A 19,857-nucleotide genomic window follows, 5' to 3' on the forward strand; every position below is an offset into this window, starting at 1 on the left:
GCACAGAGCTTCAATAATTACACAGGGTCTCTTCAGGCTGGGAACCTGCAGCTCAGCCAGAGTTTCTCTCAACATGCAGCACCAATAGCCAAGGGTTCAGAGGTATGTTAATGTATCACCAACAAACATTTGACAGCCAAGTGATTTCTTGTTTGGAAGTTGTCGTAAATAGCCTTGATAAGAATTGGGTTAGGGATGATAGTAATTACAATCCATGACCTGGGTCACAACAGTCTTGCTGCTGCTGTCTCTGCTGCTCGGCTGTCCCTCCGCCAACGGCTGCGTGACTCTCAGCCTGGTGGCTGTGTATCAAGTGCTGCTGTTCCTGGGCTAGACAGAAGCAAAAGAGAGGAGAGAGAGTTATATATTGAGACTGCCTCATATTTTCCAGTCCTGAGCAATAATGTGGCTGACATGCATTTTCACATTTACTGAAGCATGCCCTGGTGACTGCAGAAGAAGCGACTTCGCCAGGACCCATAGGGCAACGCGCAATTTCATTGATTTTGGAAGTGCAGGCCTCTCATTGTGTTCTGAAAAAGTATGCAGGTCTCCTTGCAAACGAAAGTGGTTGGTAGTTTGGGGAAACTGCAAACTGACAGGCATAAACTGCTGCATAATGGAGGCGACTTTAAAATGGTCTGTGTTAAAAGTCATAGCAGTTTTTTGTAAGTTGTCTGCCCCAAAGGCTGCTTGTTTAACAGTGCAATTTCCAACTGGTGTCTACCTGGAAATGAGGGAGAGCTATGGATTCCTGTAATAGTGCCACGTAAGTGGTTTTTCCCAGATATTTAAGAAATACATGGGCTCAAAACCTAAGAACTACAAGTAAACTATTATAGGACATGCTTCAAGGGAATCAACCTGTAAAATCAGTGACATTTAAAAAAAGTAGAAAGTTTTATAAAATAAATCTCTCTGTTAAAAAAATTGCTTTCCATTTCCCATGAATCAAGTAGTATTTTATATGGCAATATAATTTTTCTTCAGGGAAAACAAGTAAAGGAAGACATTAAAAATATTCAACATATAAAGTAATATATATGTATAATTTGTAGAATTCTAATGAAAAATTTTATTTTTTGAAGTCTGCATATCAGACATGAGAAAACAAGTGTTTGGTGTCTGTACTTCTTCCCACGTGAAATTATGTACCAATGAAACAACACCTTTGTCACATGTCAGCTATGCTGTCTAAAGCACATGGAGTTGTGACAATAATACTAAAGCATCTCCACTCCATAGAAACTATAATATATTTAACACTAATTTGAGGTAGCCTCTATTGTCAGATTGAATTTTGTGTTGCTTTTCTTCAGAGCATTGAGCTAAATCAATGAATTTTCACTCATATCCAAGGTTTTTGTTTTGATTTTGTTTCTTCCTGCCTCCCCTCTCCTTGCTATATTATAGATAATCCTACAGAACCGTGTATTTATTGGGTTGAATAAGACAATATGCAGCTTGGGAAAAAGTATACTTATTTGGGGTCTGCTGTATGTGGTAGAAAGTGTTAATTTTCTGCTAAGTCCTAGCAATAAAGTTCTCCTGGTCTAAATTCAAGTTAACTCTTACAAAAATATCCACTAAATAATTATACACACTTTAAAGGTTTTATTTATTTATTTTTCGAGAGAGGGGAAAGGGAGGGAGAAAGAGAGGGGGAGAAAAACATCAATGTGTGGTTGTCTCTCACATGCCCCCTACTGGGGACCTGGCCTGCAACCCAGACATGTGCCCTGACTGGGAATCGAACCAACAATCCTTTGGTTCACAGGCTGGCACTCAATCCACTGAGCTACACCAGCCAAAGCTAACTGTACACATTTTTAAAGTCAAGATTTCTCCTTAGATAATGTAATAAAGCATTTTTTTTGGCAGCTAAAATCTGCCTACCCTAGAGGATACTTAGAGAAACGGTTCTGGAACCAGGGTCCTTCAATCAGCCATATCAGCATCACCTGGGATCTTTTCAATATGCAATTTCTAGTCTCCACCCCCACACCTGCTCATTTAAAAAACTGAAGTGGGGCAGCAAACTGGTTTAACGAGCTGCTTTCCAGGTGATCCCACCATACACTAAAGTGTGAGAACCACTGGATGAGGGTGTAAAGATTAATCTTCCTTAGCAACTTCCCACATCCCTACCTTCCCTGTTCTTCCCTGTTTCCCTCAGCAGTGAAGGAGTGTTCAGGATACAGACTTGTACGTATTTACAGCAAGGGAACAGGTGGGTTTATTGGGATGAACAAATGTTCTTCTCACGTTCTTACCATTTTGAGCTAGATCACAGGAATACAAAAAGAGCTGGTGTTTTAAAGGCATACCATCACTTAATAGAGAGCAGGTTCTTTGTTAGGAAGCAACACATAATTACAGTAAAAACAGAGACTAGGCACACAAACAAGGTTACTAGGAAGATTTCCTTTTTTATTAACTTCACCATGTTATGGATTTTTTCAACATTTCTTTACAATAGTGGTTTTTCATCAGGTCTGGAAGTCAGAAGCACCAGTGAACTTTGAAACACTAGAAGTGTGAAATGTTCTTTCCATTACCCTACTTGAAGATTCTGATTCAGATCAGTTCTGGGGAATGGGAATATATATAAAATTTTAAAACTTTACAGGTGATTTTGAAGTACAACATTGCTTAAGAAGTACTGACTTAGAACAACTTGCAAGATTTTCTAGTTCTAATAAGTAAATTCATTGCTTAAAATAGTAGATATTTTTATATTAAAATTGCAATCCAGAAATTGATCTTTATGGATTTTTAAACAGCCACACACACTTGTTGATAACAAGAGCATATGTTAACGAGTTTATTTAACTCCAGTGAGTGAAAACCCAAGTCTCCCACCACTCACTCCATAGTGAAGTGAGCCTTTATACGGAGGAGATGAAGTAGGCTGAGGTGGAAGGTGTTTTCACAGTTCCATGATTATTCCCTCATACAGACAATTCCATTCTCTTTCTTGTTTTGACACAAGATTCCTGAGTATGTACTGCTAAGCCAGGAAGCATGTGAAGAGAGTTTGAGCCACCTTCCTAGCAATCAAACATAGAGCCCACTGACAATTCTGAATGTCTCAGAAATAAAAGGCCCTTTCCATGAAAAACCTAGGTTATCACTGGTCACTAGCATCTAGCAATGTTCTACATACCTCACCTCCAAGGTCATATTTAGTCAGTATGTAGTAATGTGGTCTACCAATTATTTAAATGTTCAAATGAAGCCATACCTGTTGGCAAATATGTGATAATAAAGTGTGATAACTGATAAATTATTTATAAATATAAAATTAACTTGTTGCTAGTTAATTGTGGATGCATAATAAAGGATATGTCTTATAGAATAGATGCTTACTGGAATTCCTATTGTGAAATATCTGAGAAGTAGGTATTCTCAGAACTAACAATCTGCTGGGCCAGGCCCACAACAGGCACTACACCGAGTCCATGAAACATGCAGTGTTTTAGCAGAATCATCACATTATTTGGTGCTTACTTTAGTTTACTTGTTATTACATACTAATTGTTTTTAGTGCACAGTTTTTCACAAGTATTATTTGAGAAGTTATAATAAATTATTAAAACTAGTTAGTATGGAAAAACTTTTGATATACAAAGTAACAACTGAATTCATTGTTCAGTGTTTGAATATGGCCCCTGGGCCTTGCTACCCCACCCTCACAGTCAAGGTGGGTTGAGGTATTCATGACCCTGACTGAAGCGGAGGGATGTCAATAAAAATCACAAGCATTTTAAGTAGAGTTTATTTCTAGAGGTTCACAATACTTTGCTGAAGTTTATTATAACTCATAAGGTATTTTTATATTGTATTATTATATTCTAATGAAAATAGGTCTCTTATCTCACTGTTTATAAAGTACTGCATGTTGTACATTGAAATGAATGTGGAGATTATAACACTGTATTTCATTTAGTTTCCTTCTCCCTTTGAGAAAGACTGGAAAAGCAGGGAATCACACCACACACTCACCCAAGAGTAGGCAGGGGTATTATAACTCCTCCAGGGTCATATTTGGGTGGGGGCACTTTATCCTCACAGTTCTCTCTGTGCCGCCCAGTTGAGGTAAGATCCTGCATGTGCAGGAAGTGAAAACAAACCTGGGCACGAGGTTCAGTGTCAAGAATAGAAAGGCGGTAACTGAAGAGTTAAAACCTAATTTTCTAATGACCTTAGGGTCAAAAGAATTTAAAATAAATATCATTATGTGATCTGGAAAAATGCTGTTTCTTTACAAACAAGGGAAAAGAAAGTGATATACTAGAGAAAGTCAGATTAGAAATAAAATCTAAAAAGATTAGAAAAAATTAAATCAATGACAAGTCATTTTCTTTAGAAAGAAAAAAGAAATTGAAAGGGATAAAAAATAATACATAGAAATATTGAATGAAAATCTCTGGTTTTTTGGCTACTAATTTTTGGTGATTCACTCCTCATTATGTGGATACATAATATATATGAAATAAAAAAGTTCTCTGCAATGTTGTAAATTTTTGAAAAGACTGATTTAAAAGAAAATAAAATCAGAAAAAATAAATAAATAAAAGAAAACAATTAGAAAAATACTTCAAATATTGAATGACAAAACTAATGTGATTTAATGCATGCATTAAACTTTCCCTTTGCTCTTAGCTATAGTTATGTTTAAATTAATTGCTTTAGGAGGAAATAGGTTATGGAGCTCCTAACTTTAAAAAAAGCAGTAAACATCACACAAAAATCTTTGGGATTCAATTGTCATATGAACTTCTTTTCTCTGGAAATCATTGGATGGGGTCCCTGCCAAGGCTGTTAAAAACTTGAAATGTCTGTTTAACAAATTCAGTAGTTTGTTATCTTTTTCTAGCTCTGTTTGTTGACCTGAGTTCAATGGTTGCAATTATCCCAATTTACTGCTCAGGATTTAGCTGGTGGAAAAGTGCTGATAGAATCTCTGACAGTGGAGTCACTCTCCTGGAACTTTATCCTGGATAATTGATGCTCTTTATTTTTTCATTTAGCAAACTTCCTGTCTTCCCAAATGTATTCTCTATCACAAGGACTGCCACAGGTCCTAGGTTTTTGAGGCAATCTATCCCTTCGTGCACTTAAGCACAGACCTTTGCTTTGTCCCATGGGGCATAGATTTCTGGTCCTGCCTAAGAAATAGGAGCTGAGACAAAAAGGCATTTACTTGTGAACTTCAGATTTTTAAATAATTCGATATATTTAAAAAGTTGGATGGCTTTTTTCTCTTCTCCTAATACAAGTACTCTTTTCCTTGCTCTATAGACTTAGAGAAGAAAGCAAGGTTGGCAAATGTCAAGAGCTGCAGCTTACATATTAGGTGAATTTTCTTCCTCCCTCCTCCCCTTGGTTCCTTTCCTTCCTCCTTCCTCCCTTCCTTCCTCCCTTCCTTCCTTCCTTCCTTCCTTCCTTCCTTCCTTCCTTCCTTCCTTCCTTCCTTCCTTCCTTCCTTCCTCCTTTCTATTATACAGGTGCTATTTGTGAATGCTTTTTTTCCCAGACCTTTTAGACAAATGGAGGAAGTCATTAATGGCAATTCAGTAATGAAGAAGTTTGCTCTCTCTCCCTTAGAACCAGAAATGTTCCTGTGTAACTTGACGACAGGTTTCCAGCTGATCCTGCAATATTAAGTGAATGCTTGCGTGGTAGAGTTCAGTACATATATCTTTACTGAGATTTAGTAGTTAAATTGAATAAGGCAGTTTGGAGCAACAAAGACTTAAGGTACATGGGTGTTTTTTTTATGAAATCTTGTGATTTTATTGAGCAATGTGTTTACAGGAGGTGTTCTTTCTTAGGACATTAATCACCACTTGGAAGAATCAGGCAAAAATACAAGAAATATAGGGCTTTTTTCTGTTTTAAATATTATAACTTTCATTTCATATTAATTTAAGTAATATTTTAAAATAATCTTATTGGAGAAACCCTATTTTAAAAGTGTTAGTTAAAATAATTGTTACATAATTTATTGAATTATTTCACAGTACTTGTGAAATGAAATGTTTTCATATACTCATAATGTATGTTAGGGATCAGTTATTCCAATAACTGAACAATTACATTTTTTCAGCATTTAGAATATCTGTGATAGACTTTATATAAGCATAATTTTATAAAATACTTTTTTTTTACTTTTTCCTATATAGATGATCTGACTAAAGCTGACTGGATTATTTTTTAAGAGATTTGCAAAGAAGTCTTTCTTTTTCCTCTCTAATCTAGCATTATTTGAGCTTAAATTCCTGTTCTTCCTGGCATTAGAAAAAGCCACAATTTCCTTGTTCTACTTCAATACAGTATAGAGACACCTACTGGGAAAGCACATTATTGCAAATTTTATAGAGATTGGTTTAAAAAGTGTTGTTACTAACATTTCAAAAAAAATCTCAGAATTAAATCCCTTTCTGAAGACAAACAATCTGACCTTCAAAAAGTATAACAAATATAAAATACATCAAAACTATTACATTGCCATTAGATTGATGTTCCTCCTTTCAACAAAGTTCTATTCACTTAGACTTTTTAAAAATTGGTTTCCTCTTGAAAGTATGACTAATATTTTAAATAAGCTAATCTAGAACTTATTACAAGAATTTTGGTTTTCTGAGTTACAGCAAAAAAGGTCATATGTGAAAGTTCAGTAATCTTATAAACAGCACATTGTAGAATAAGACACAGGAAGAGCTGTCCCATGGATTTTGAATTACCTTGTTCCTTCCTAACAGGTTCCGGATGGACATATAGAGGCAGAGGGAGAAAGAAAAAGACAGATGGGTACCGAGTAGAGAAGTAAAAGAGTATAGTTGCTAGCAGCTCCAGTTTATTCCTATCTATTAATCACTTTTTATATAATTAAAAAAGATCTTCCTTCTGCAATATAATTTTAAAGGGAATCATTATTTTTTATTTTGTTAAATTTATTTTGTTTGTGAGGAGGAAACTTGCTGGGAAAGCAGGGATTTGTGAAATTTATGTAGTATTTTATGATTTTCTGTGAATAAACTAATCTCCTGATGTGAAGGACTAGCACTGAAGTAATTATCATGATAGTTACATAACCAGGCTATTCCACGCCCTTGAGGGCTCTGAAGAGATTTAAAGATGGATCGGCTACACTGGTTATTCTTGCCATACATGGGGCCACTTGTCATTTGAGACAGCCTGGAGAGTGTTGTCAAAAGAAACCTGACAAATTTTTCTCCCATATAAGAATAAAAGACTGTTGACACATATATAAAGTAGATAAAAGGGGGGGGGGGGCTTGATATGTAATTAGATGAGAATCAGAAGAGAAAAATGTACAAAAAAAACAAAACAAAACAAAAAACCCTGGGGTAGATGAGATAATGAAGAATTGTTGAAGAGACAAAAGGACGCAGGAGTTCTTGATTCTACCAGTGCATCAGTCACATTAATTAAAAATTCAACAGCTTTTACTGTAATAAAATTGAAGAGCAGGCTGGTCGGAATATTGTAGGGAGTAACTAGGTTCTTTTGGAATTACAATGATATTAGAATTAAGTGCATGACAATATCACATAATGGACATACTTGTCATCAGAAAAGGATTACAATAAAAAAAAAAAAAAAGGAGCTTTCCACAGCAGATTAATCAGAAAAATTCCTGAATCTGAAATTCTAATTACAGTATTGTAACAAAAGATCACAGTCTTGGACATTATTGTTCATGGGGATTCAAGGTAACAATTTATAAATCTAGTATTAAAGAATTCATAGGTTGCTGCCACTTAGAACATAAGGTGTCACTAAACAGTCAAAACTAAACTATTTGAATTCAATTTAAATATTTCACATAATACTGTGAGAAAAGGGAAATGACAGTACATAGTAGACATTCAAAACTGTCAACCAGTCTTGCTTCTTGTGTGTACATTTATAATGATGAAATTCTTATTGGTTTCTTTCCTTGGTGTAGATACTCTATCATAGTGATTAATAATCGATTAGAGTTGACACCTTTACAATACCGGCTTGAACGGTGCAGGTCCACTCATAAGTGAATTTTTTTCAATAAATATACAGCTGGCCCTCTGTATCCTCTGTCTCCAACCAACTCACGTGGAAAACAGTATTTCTGAGCCCTGGCTGGCGTAGCTCAGTGGATTGAGCGCGGACTGGGAACCAAAGTGTCCCAGGTTCGATTCCCAGCCAGGGTACATGCCTGGGTTGCATGCCATAACCCCCAGCAACCGCACATTGATGTTTCTCTCTCTCTCTCTCTATCTCCCTCCCTTCCCTCTCTAAAAATAAATAAAATCTTTAAAAAAAAAAAAAAGAAAGAAAACAGTATTTCTGAGTGGTGCAGAGGGCCCACTGTATGCATTGTATTACTCCACTTCACATAGGAGACTTAAGCATCTGAGCATTCAGGTATCTCTGTGGGAGTCCTGGGACTAATCCCCTTGGAGTACCGGAGAGGTGACTCTGGTTCAGTTAGCAGGGGAGTCAAAAGTTATACATGGATTTTCACCTATGCAAGGTGTTAGCTCCCCAAACCCCTGCATTGTTCAAGGGTCAACTATAGTAAGTATAAAAGAAACAAAACCTGAAGCAGCAGCAGTCTCTATCAGCCAGAGCCTACGACATCCTTTGCCATGGACTTTGCTCCCTGCCACGTAGCTGCATTCAGCCTCTCTGCACAAGGATGTGCAATGACTCTAAATCCCTAGAAACCCAGGCTGTGAACAGAGACCTGAAGCTCTAGAAAGCATAATGGAATTAATATTTCTAAGAAATCTTTCTTCATATGAGAAGAGAAATATAAAAACCAATTTTAGGCTTTAGAAATATAATTCTAAGTACTGCCCAGAACTTTTAGCCATCTGTCAAATAGAGACTATAAATAAATATGTTTTACCACTGTGAGCACATCTGCACATCTCATGGAAGTCCAGAGTCCTATGAACATAGTGTCATACTTCGATCTGTTAAGAATATGCTAAATGATATTATTCCCAAATATTTTGGTATAGATAATGTTTTCTTTAAATGTTTATTTTACCTGATTATAAATGAAGTACATATTCATGCTACACTAATGAAAATATATTATTTTTTTAACATCTCTGAAAATCAGGCTAGACCTGGAACAAATAGCATTGCAATGAAATTTTTCTTTAGATTCTCATTGAATTGGGCTAGAAGAACCATATATATTATACCTACTGAACTGTAGAGTTCCTATTGCTTTTGTATTACAACTTTCTTTTTTCAAATTATGAATCATAATGGTTTCTCCACAATTACATTAATTGTTAATTGCAGTCTCCTAAACAGCTGATTAAATTCCCCACCATTGTTAATGGCCTTTGTTGTAATATTCATCCATTTAAAATATGAATGCTGATGCCATATAATATTTTTCAAAGGGAACTTGTTTAAAGCCATAAGCAAAATACTAGTCACATGGATATTAGGTCACAGCAGGTTACTGTGTGTTTTATCAGCCTTGCCACCGGAAAATCCTTAAAATCTCAGTTGAAAAATGGCTTCGTTAGGATTTTTTAAAAAACCAGAATAATTCACACCATATTTGTATGTATTCTTTACAACTGGATTTCATTAATAAACAGTATTATTTCAAAAAATTGAACTGGATGAAAAATAGAGGATAGTTTTTTATTATACTTTTAAAGGGTCATATTGAAGACTATACTTTCGGGGATAATTTCTATAGTGCATTACTAAAATGGGTCACGTAAACAGAAAATCAAACTGTATGGAAGTCCGACAAGCAAGGAATTAAAGATAATCATTCATCCAGACTGACAGAAGGGGTGGAGCCGGGAAGCCAGCGGAGAGGACTCTTGGCAAAGTTTCAGCTGGAGGACTGGGGCAGGTGAGGTGGCAGCTGGAGGACCCAGTGAGGCGACAGCTGGCAGACCAGGTGGGCCCACATTCACATGCAAATAAACCAGGAGGAACAACTGGGGAGTGAGACAGACCACACAACCCAGGGTTCCAGTCTGGGGAAATAAAACCTCAAAACCTCTGACTGAGAACACCAGTGGGGATTGAGACAGCAGTGGGAGAAACTCCCAGCCTCACAGGAGAGTTTATTGGAGAGACCCACAGGGTTCTAGAACGTTCACAAACCCACCCACCTGGGAATTAGCTCCAGAAGAACCCACTTTGATTGTGAGCAGTTGGGAAAGTGACTGAAAAGTGACAGAGAGCGGAGCAAGCATCATTGACCCCTCTTGGACCCCTCGCCAACATACAGCTCACAACACAGACATGGGTTGCCCCACCTTGGTGAATACTTAAGGCTCTGCCCCTCACTATGTAACAGGTGAGGAGACAAAAAAAATGGCCCAAATGAAAGAACAGATCAAAGCTCCAGAAAAAATACAACTAAGTATAAAAAGGCCAACTGATTAGATGCACAGTTCAAAACACTGGTAATCAGGATGCTCACAGACTGGTTGAATATGGTGATAAATTAGGTGAAAAAAATGAAGGCTATGCTAAATGAAATAAAGGAAAATGTACAGGAAGCCAACAATGATGGGAAGGAAACCAGGACTCAAATCAATGGTGTGGACCGGAAGGAAGAAAGAAACATTCAACCAGAAAAGAATGAAGAAACAAGAATTTAAAAAAATGAGGAAAGGCTTAGGAACCTCCAGGACATCTTTAAATGTTCCAATATCCAAATCATAGGGGTGCCAGAAGGAGAAAAGGAAGAGTCATACTGAAGAGTCAAATCATTATTTGAAAAAATAATGAGGAAAAACTTCTCCAATCTGGCAAAGGAAATAAACATGCATGCCCAAGAAGCTAAGAGAGTCCCAGATAAGTTGGACCCAAGAAGAAACACAAAGAGACATCATAATTAAGTTACCCAAGAATAAAGATAAGGAGGAATCTTAAAAGCAGCAAGAGAAAAGGAGACAGTTACCTACAAAGGAGTTCATTCCCATAAGACTGTCAGGTGATTTCTTAAAAGAAACCTTACAGGCAAGAAAGGGCTAGAAAGAAGTATTCAAAGTCATGAAAGACAGGACCTACATCCAAGATTACTCTGTCCAACAAAGCTATCATTTAGAATGGAAGGGCAGATAAAGTGCTTCCCAGATAAGGTCAAATTAAAGGAGCTCATCATCACCAAGGCTTTATTATATGAAATGTTAAAGGGACTTATCTAAGAAAAAGAAGATAAAAATATGAACAGTAAAATGACAACAAACTCAGTTATTAACAACTGAACCTAAAGCAAAAAACAAAACAAAAGTAAACTAAGCAAACAACCAGAACAGGAATCGAGCCACAGAAATGGAGATCACATGGAAGGTTGTCAGTGGGGGAGGCAGGAGAGGGGGAAAAGGTACAGAGAAGAGGAAGCATAAATTGTAGGTAGAAAATAGATGGGGTGGGGGGGCGGTTAGGAATAGTATAGGAAATGTAGAAACCAAAGAACTTATATGTATGACCCATGGACATCAACTAAAGAGGGGGAATGTGAGTGGGAGGGGGTGTGCAGGGCAGAAAGCAATAAAGGGGAAAACATGGGATAACTGTAATAGCATAATCAATAAAATATATTTAAAAATAAAATAAAAATAAACAAAATCTTTAAAAATTAAAATATTAAAAGAGTCATGTCAAATAACAATTTGTTTAAAAATTAGGATTTCTGTTATTTTACTAAGACATGCTTCTATAGCATATACTTAAGCAAAAAGTAACATATTTGATCAGGTGTCCATTTATTTATCATGTAAAACTAACAAAAGTGAAGGGGGAATTTTAAAGAATAGCTTATGAGATTTGGGGGTGCGACTATTACCTACTAAGTTAGGAAGCTCTGAAAAGGTAACAGTCCTAATAGTTTGTTTAGATATTAATTAACTGGTTCAAAGGGGAAAATGCAGCTTTACTGGAATCAGTTGCATATTCTTCAGAAGTTTTATGCTTCTAATTGTTATAACAAAATTCATATTAGATGATACCTTTTAGCTGACATTTTGCTCCACTGAATCCAGGACAACACTTCCATTCCAATGATGTAACAATTTTATGTTGCATCCTGTAGATGGTATTTGATATCCTTTGAGATCTAGAGAGGAGAGCAAATGGAGGAAATGGATTATTTGTCTCACATTAAATTATCAGCTGGAATAATGAATGTAAAGTGTTTGGGATGGTTACTGGAATATATTCAATAATAAGCATTCTCTGTTATCTGTTATTATTATCATTACTATTATTATTATATTTATCATTAATATTATTTCCAACCTTTGGTTTCTTTAAACACACTGCAAAATATACTAAAGATCATATTCTTTGGCATTTTTAACTTATACCTACCATTGTATTTCTAAAGATATAACTTTTCCCTTGATAATGGTCTTAATTAAACCAATATTAAAAGTTATTTTACTTTCAATTTTTAAATAGTTTGTGGGGATAATTTATTTCAATTCTTATTATTTCTTATGTTGTTATAGTTAAAAGGATCCTTTTTACTTCTGATCAATATCAAACAACTTATAAGAAACTGGATATTAGTGATCTAACTGAAATAATGATTCCCACTCTTTCAACCTGAACTTTCTCGTTTCTCAAGTTTTTAAATAATACCATCTATTATTTCTTCCATACAGTACTTCTCTCTGAGAGAATGTGGGAGGGAAAGAGAGAAAGAGACAGAGGGAGATGGGGAGTAGAGAGAGAGGGAAGTCTAACATGAGAAAACATTTCTGAGAAGAAACCATGAAAGGGGAAATCAAGAAACTATAACATTTCTTTAGCAATATACAAAAGGGGACACATTTAAAAATCTGAAACTATCTTCTGGAGGGCAGGCCCCTTGTTAGTACAGGCTTCCCCCACTAGTTGACTGTTCTAGGAACCTATCTGTGGCCAGCTGGCATTGTAAAATGTGACATCCAGCATCAGTGATTTTTTTGAAGACTCTTTGAAAACATTTGCCCATTTCATGATGGGTGACTTATGAGCACACCTGCTCATGCCATGCCGAGTTTTCAGCAGTTTCAGAACAAAAACGGCATGACCCCCATGCTTCTCCCTCCCTATTTGCTTAGTCTCACCCCAATCAACCTTTCTTGCTATTGTTACCCCAATGGAAAAAAGTCCTCAAAGGGAGATATTTTACTGATGTAGAAGAGGTGAGGAAAAAAACGGCAAAAGCACTAAAAGGCATCAAAACTGATGAATTCTAAAACTGTTTTGAGCAGTGAAAAAAAGTCTTGATAGGTGTACTGCATCAAATGGGGAGTACTTTGAAGGTAACTGAAGTTTAAATATGTAAAAATAAGTGCATATATTTTTATAAATAAATTCCATTTTGGGGTATCTCCCCTCATAAATAGTGACTGATACTCAATTGCAGATTCTATGTACATAAATGCAAATATTTTTATACTTATGACTTCAATATTTAGCTAATATTTATCCAATGAGTCTATGAAATTGGTATACATTATTTTGTTGATGCTCATATGAGTTCTATAAAGAAACCATTATTGTTACCCTGATGTGCTAATGAGGAACCTGAGGGAAAAAAAGATGAAATATATGCACAAAGTTCCATATCTAAGAGATCAAATGGGGGCTTTAATCCACAAGGTGTGGTTAACCTCCCCTGTGATCTAGAGTTTTCATGTACATGTGGAGATGCTGTTGCCACTTTCCTGAATAAATCTTGATTATGTGGAGGAAATGTTTTATAACAGATTTGGCTTTGCTTTAGGATACTTAGACTTTAATTTCTGCTTCAAACTTGAGAGGTAATTAAAAATGTGTGAAGTTATTTAATTTTAAGATGAACCCTAAAGTTCTGGCTAAGAGAGAGGTATAGGTAGATATGCTTCACTTCCTTGCACAACAAAAAGAAGGATAACAACCAATTTAAAAACAAAAAACAACCAGAACTGCCAGAAAATCAAACTGCATGGAAGTCCAGCAACCAAGGAGTTCAAGAAACATTCATCCAGACTGGTAGGAGGGGCAGAGGCAGGCAGCCAGGGCAGAGAGGACTCACAGCAAGGCCGGGGCTGGACCAGGCAGCCCCACATTCATGTGCAGAGAAGCTGGGAGGAACTATTTGGGAGCAAAACAAACCACACAAGCTAGGGTTCCAGAGTGGGGAAATAAAACCTCAAAACCTCTGGCTGTAAAAATCTCTGGGGGTTGTGGCAGCAGGAGAAACTCCCAGTCTCACAGGAGAGTTTGTTGGAGAAATTCACAGGGTCCTAGAACATACACAAAACCACCCAGCCAGGAATCAGCACCTAAAAGGGCACAATCCACTTGTGGGGAGTGGGGGAAGTGACAGAAAATGGGGCAAGAGCTGAGCAAATGGCATTGTCCCCTCTCTGATCCCTCCCCCACATACAGTGCACTGCTCTGCCACAGTGCAGTGAGGTGGGTTGCCATGCCCTGATGAATAACTAAGTCTCTACCCCATAACTATAATAGATGTGCAGAGATAAAGAAACATGGCTCAAATGAAAGGGAAGATCAAAACTTCAGAAAAAGAACTAAGTGATGAGGAGACAGTCAACCTACCAGACGCAGAGTTCAAAACACTGGTAATCAGGATGTTCACAGAAATGACTGAGTATGGGCACAAAATAAAGAAAGAAATCAAGGCCATGCAAAGTGAAATAAAGGAAAATATAAAGGAACCAATAGTGATTGGAAGGAATCTGGGACTCAAATCAACAATTTGGAACAAAAGGAAGAAATAAACATCCAACCAGAACAGAATGAAGAAATAAGCATTCAAAAAAAAAAAATGAGAAGAGGCTGAAGAACCTCTGAGACAACTTTAAACATTCCAACATCTGAATTACAGGGGTGCCAGAAGAAGAAGAGGAAGAACAAGAAGTTAAAAATTTATTTGAAAAAATAATGAAGGAAAACTTCCCCAATCTGGCAAAGGAAATAAACATGCATGCCCAAGAAGCTAAGAGAGTCCCAGATAAGTTGGACCCAAGAAGAAACACAAAGAGACATCATGATTAAGTTACCCAAGATTAAAGATAAGGAGAAATCTTAAAAGCAGCAAGAGAAAAGGAGACAGTTACCTACAAAGGAGTTCCCATTAGACTATCAGCTGATTTCTCAAAAGAAAACTTACAGGCAAGTAAGGGCTAGAAAGAAGTATTCAAAGTTATGAAAGGCAAGGCCTACATCCAAGATTACTCTATCCAGCAAAGCTGTCATTTAGAATGGAAGGGCAAATGAAGTGCTTCCCAGATAAAGTCAAGTGAAAGGAGTTCATCATCACCAAGCCCTTATTATATGAAATGTTAAAGGGACTTATCCAAGATAAAGAAGAAGATAAAAAATATGAACAGTAAAATGGCAACAAACTCACAACTATCAACAACTGAAGCTAAAAAACAAAAACGAAAACAAAAGACAAACAAAGCAAACAAGTAGAACAGGAACAAAATCACAGAAATGGAGATCACATGGAGGGTTACCAGTGGGAAGGGTTGGTGCGGGGAGAGTGGGGGAAAAGATACAGGGAATAAGAAGCAAATTGGTAGGCACAAAATAGACAGGGGGAAGTTAAGAACAGTATAGGAAATGGAGAAGCAAAGAAGTTATATGTACAACCATGGACGTGAACTAAGGGTGGGGGATGCTGGAAGGTAGGGTATGCAGGGAAGAGTGGGAGAAAGTTGGGAAAATGGGACAACTGTAATAGCATAATTGATAAAATGTACTTAAAAATATGAGCTTTAAGGTTCAGTCCATCTCTAAAAGTAGGCTAATCATTTATTTCTACTTATTTCAGTAAATTATATTCAGTAAATAACTGTCCAGTGAAATATCATCTCCAGTCCTGTAGCTAGAGATAAATACAAAGTAAGGCAGTTGGGAAAAGGACTCTTTGGAGTTTATAAGGACAAACCAAACAATTAGTTGCATTATTGTTGGAGTTAATGTTCCTGTTTTGGCAAGCAAATTTCTGCTATTGTGGCTCAGACATAATGGATGAGAAAGTGACAAACACTGCACACAAATTGAAATAGTGAGCAAATGGAGAGATGCCTTCAAAGGTGGAGAAAGATAAGTGTTCTGGTTGTTCCAAGAGATAAAAAAAAAGAAAGCTCACCTTGAACTCAGAGGGGTGGTACAATACAGGTGTCTGTGGTAATATTTTCATTACTAAAGAATAAACAAGGCACTCTTTGTACCTGGTGTCAACAAGGAAATTGTCACAAAGGGATTAAATGCTGAAAGCAGAACTGGAGCTCAGCTCTCCCAAATCCGTGAGATGTGCTTAGCTCTCTGGACCACGAACTGTAGTAGCTATTCCTCCAGGGACTAAGAAACACCTTGACTTTATGTATTCTTACTGCACGATGTTCCAGATTGCCAATGTGTCAGATTCATCGCCTGAGTTATTTGTATGACAATTTGCATAACATTAGTCATCATGAGCTGAATAATAATTTTAGTTTTTATTGCAGGTTCTTCTGAAATATGCCCAGCTGAGCCACTGTGACTGTATGAATTTGGAGAATTTATCAGTTACTCAGCCTTACATTTTAGGACAATTACATAGATTTAAAGAAAAAATTTTAATGAAAACTAAATAACATGGGTCATTAAAATAGACACAAGAAGAAAGGCCCCACTGAGCTGCTTTATTATGCATACTTGCAATTGGTGGTTTTCCAGTTGTTGTCCTATCTGTATATAGAATGAAACCGAAATCAGGGATAAACCTTTAAAGCCGTGTATGAATTTCAAAGGAAATAAAGGATATGATGGTTGATAGAGGTATTGAGTACAAGTAATAGTGGTCGTAAAAATAGAAACAAGCATGAGAGTTAACATTTATTGAAGGCTTACAAAATACCAGGTACTAGTATAAGCATATTCTTGCATTATTTCAAATATTCTAAAAACATGCCTAGAAGGCAAGTATTATTAGTATCTATATTTTACTTATTCAAGATCATACATCTAGTTTAATGTGATGAACCTACTATACATGTGTATCTGGAATGATTAACTTTTTCTCTATATTTCAGGCCCTACATGATTATGATGCAAGAAATTACCATTTTCAAAAACCATGACATACCTCTGGGGACAGAAGCCACTGTCCCAGCCACAGGGCCCTCTTGCACTTGGAACGTAAGTAACTTGGTTGTCCATTATCACTGTGGGAGACAATCTGGTATGTACATAAGCACACCAGTTCCTAAAGAAGAGAAAATTTTTATTACAAAAAATAATGGTCAAACAATTCTCTTTATCAATATTATTTTCATAGGACCATATCTATTACTGCCAGTACTACAGATCATATACCTTGAAATATTGATAAAATAGCTTAAAAAATAACTAGAGATGTTAAAAAAACACATTTGTTACTGCATTACCATACTCATGAAAAGTAAAGGAACACTGGGAGATCGAAGTAAGTTAAAAATAAATCACCCCTGGCTGGGCAGCTCAGTTTGTTGGATCATTGTCCCATACACCAAAAGGTTGTAGGTTCAGTTCCCAGTCAGGGCACATTACTAGGTTGTGCATTCCATCCCTGATTGGGGTATGTATGGGAGGCAACTGATCAATCTCTCTCTATATATCTCCTTTCCTGCTTCTCTAAAATCAATTTAAAAAATCCTTGTATGAGGATTTAAAAAAATAGAATAACTCAGAAATAAATTCAGAACCTGTGTGATTTAGCTGAAGCTAAGTCAAAATCCAAGATTGCCCTTATGGCAAGTATCAGTATTAGGACTGAGATTGACAATTCAGACCTAAGTTCATTATTTCTATATAATAACACATTGTATGAAGAGGGAAGTAATGAAATAAATTGTGTAAGGATCAAAAAGAGGAAAAAATAACTGTTTTTAGCAGCAGAAGATATGATGATGAAAAAAGAAAATATGAAACAGTCTAGATACAAATGATTATCATGAATAAGAGTTCAGCAATGTAGATAAGATCAATATAAAAATTTTATAACTAATACAAAATTTAGCCATATCTTTAAGATCAGTACAGTTCCATATATGAATAAGAAATTTTAAAAAATGTTTACAATAACAAAACAACAATATTATCTTATTAAATCCACCAAAAATTGTAAGATTTAATATATGAAAATTTCAAGCTTTATTGAAAAGCCAAAAAATACCCAATTTCTTATGTTCATTTATAGGGTAATCCAATGTAAAGATATCAATTCTTCTAAATTTAATCCATAGATCCAATGCACTTTTATTTTTATTTTTAATGTGATCATTTCATTTTCTTTTTTTTATTATGGTATATTATATTACAGTTGCCTCAATGTTTCCCCCTTTGTCCTTCTCTATCCAGTCCCCACCCCTGCTCCCACAGTCACTCCCCACACTGTGGCCCATGTCCAGGGGTCATTTATACATGTTCTTCGTCCAGTCCCTTCTCCTTCTTTCTGCCATTTCCCCTCCCCCACCCCTCTGGTGGCTGTCAGTCTGTTCCATGTTTCCATGTTTCTGGTTCTATTTTGCTCATTAGTTTATTTTGTTCATTAGATTCCTTTTACAAGTGAGATCATATGGTATTCGTCTTTCATTGACTGGCTTATTTAGATCAACAGAACAGAATAGAGAACCCAGAAATAACTCAGGTCTCTATTGTCAATTAATATTTGACAAACAAGGCATAAGCATACAATGGAGTAAAGACAGTCTCTTCAATAAATGGCATTAAAAGACTTGTACTGGAACATGCAAAAAATTTGAATGTGGACCACCAACTCACACCATACATCAAAATAAGCTCAAAGTGGACAAAAGACTTAAAAATAGGTTGTGATACCATAAAAGCTCTAGCAGAAAACATAGGCAGTAAAATTTCAGATATCCCACGTAGCAATATTTTTGCCAATACATCTCCAAGAGCAAGGGAAATAGAGGAAAAAACGAACAAATGGGACTATATCAAATTAAAAAGCTTCTACACAGCTAAGGAAACCATTATAAAAATGAAAAGAGAACTGACTGTATGGGAGAACATATTTGCCAATGACACACCAGATGAGGATTTAATCTCCAAAATATAGAAAGAACTCATATTACTCAACACCAGAAAGACAAACAATTCAATTAAAAAATGGACAAAAGACCTGAATAGACATTTCTCCAAAAAGGACATACAGAGGGCCCATAGACACATGAAAGGATGCTCAACATCACTAGACATCAGAGAAATGAAAATTAAACCCACAATGAGTTATCAACTCACTCCTGTCAGAATGGCATCATTAACAAATCAACAAACAAGTGCTGGTGAGAATGTGGAGAAAAGGGAACCCTAATGTACTGTCAGTGGGTATGCAGACTGGTGCAGCCATTGTGGAAAACTGTAAAACTTTTCTCAAAAAATTAAAAATGGAACCACCCTTTGACCCAGCAATTCCACTGCTGGGAATATACCTGAAGAATCCTGAAACACCAATTCAAAAGAACCTATGTACCCCTATGTTCATAGTAGCACTATTTACAATAGCCAAGCATTGGAAACAGTAGATGAGTGGATTAAAAAACTGTGGTACATTTGCACAGTGGCATACTATGCAGCAGAAAGAAAGAAGGAATTCCTACATTGTACAACAGCATGGTTGGAATTGTAGACTATTATGCTAAGTCAATGCACTTTTAATCAGCCTTAGTCTGATACAAATTTAATAAGCTTATTTTATCATTTTATGTGGAATAAACTAAAAACAAATTCTAGAAATTTCTGGCTCTGGCCATACGAAAGCATCAGATTTACCTCCCCTTGGTAAAGATTATAAAGCTAGAC

The 19,857-nt window shown here is 36.2% G+C and overlaps 1 protein-coding gene across 1 annotated transcript in view; it reads right to left on the bottom strand.

The window, feature by feature from the left end:
• Nucleotides 1–19,857, bottom strand: part of MMRN1 (multimerin 1) — a 64,179-nt gene that overhangs the window by 26,752 nt on the left and 17,570 nt on the right. The window contains exons 2-4 of the mRNA XM_036026447.1: nt 17,138–17,257; nt 12,015–12,121; nt 220–330 (exon numbers count right to left, since the gene is read on the bottom strand). Coding sequence (XP_035882340.1) covers nt 220–330; nt 12,015–12,121; nt 17,138–17,257 — 338 coding nt within the window. The remainder of the gene's footprint in view (nt 1–219; nt 331–12,014; nt 12,122–17,137; nt 17,258–19,857) is intronic.

This window comes from Phyllostomus discolor, chromosome 1 (assembly GCF_004126475.2).
Source record: "Phyllostomus discolor isolate MPI-MPIP mPhyDis1 chromosome 1, mPhyDis1.pri.v3, whole genome shotgun sequence".
Lineage (NCBI taxonomy): Eukaryota > Metazoa > Chordata > Mammalia > Chiroptera > Phyllostomidae > Phyllostomus > Phyllostomus discolor.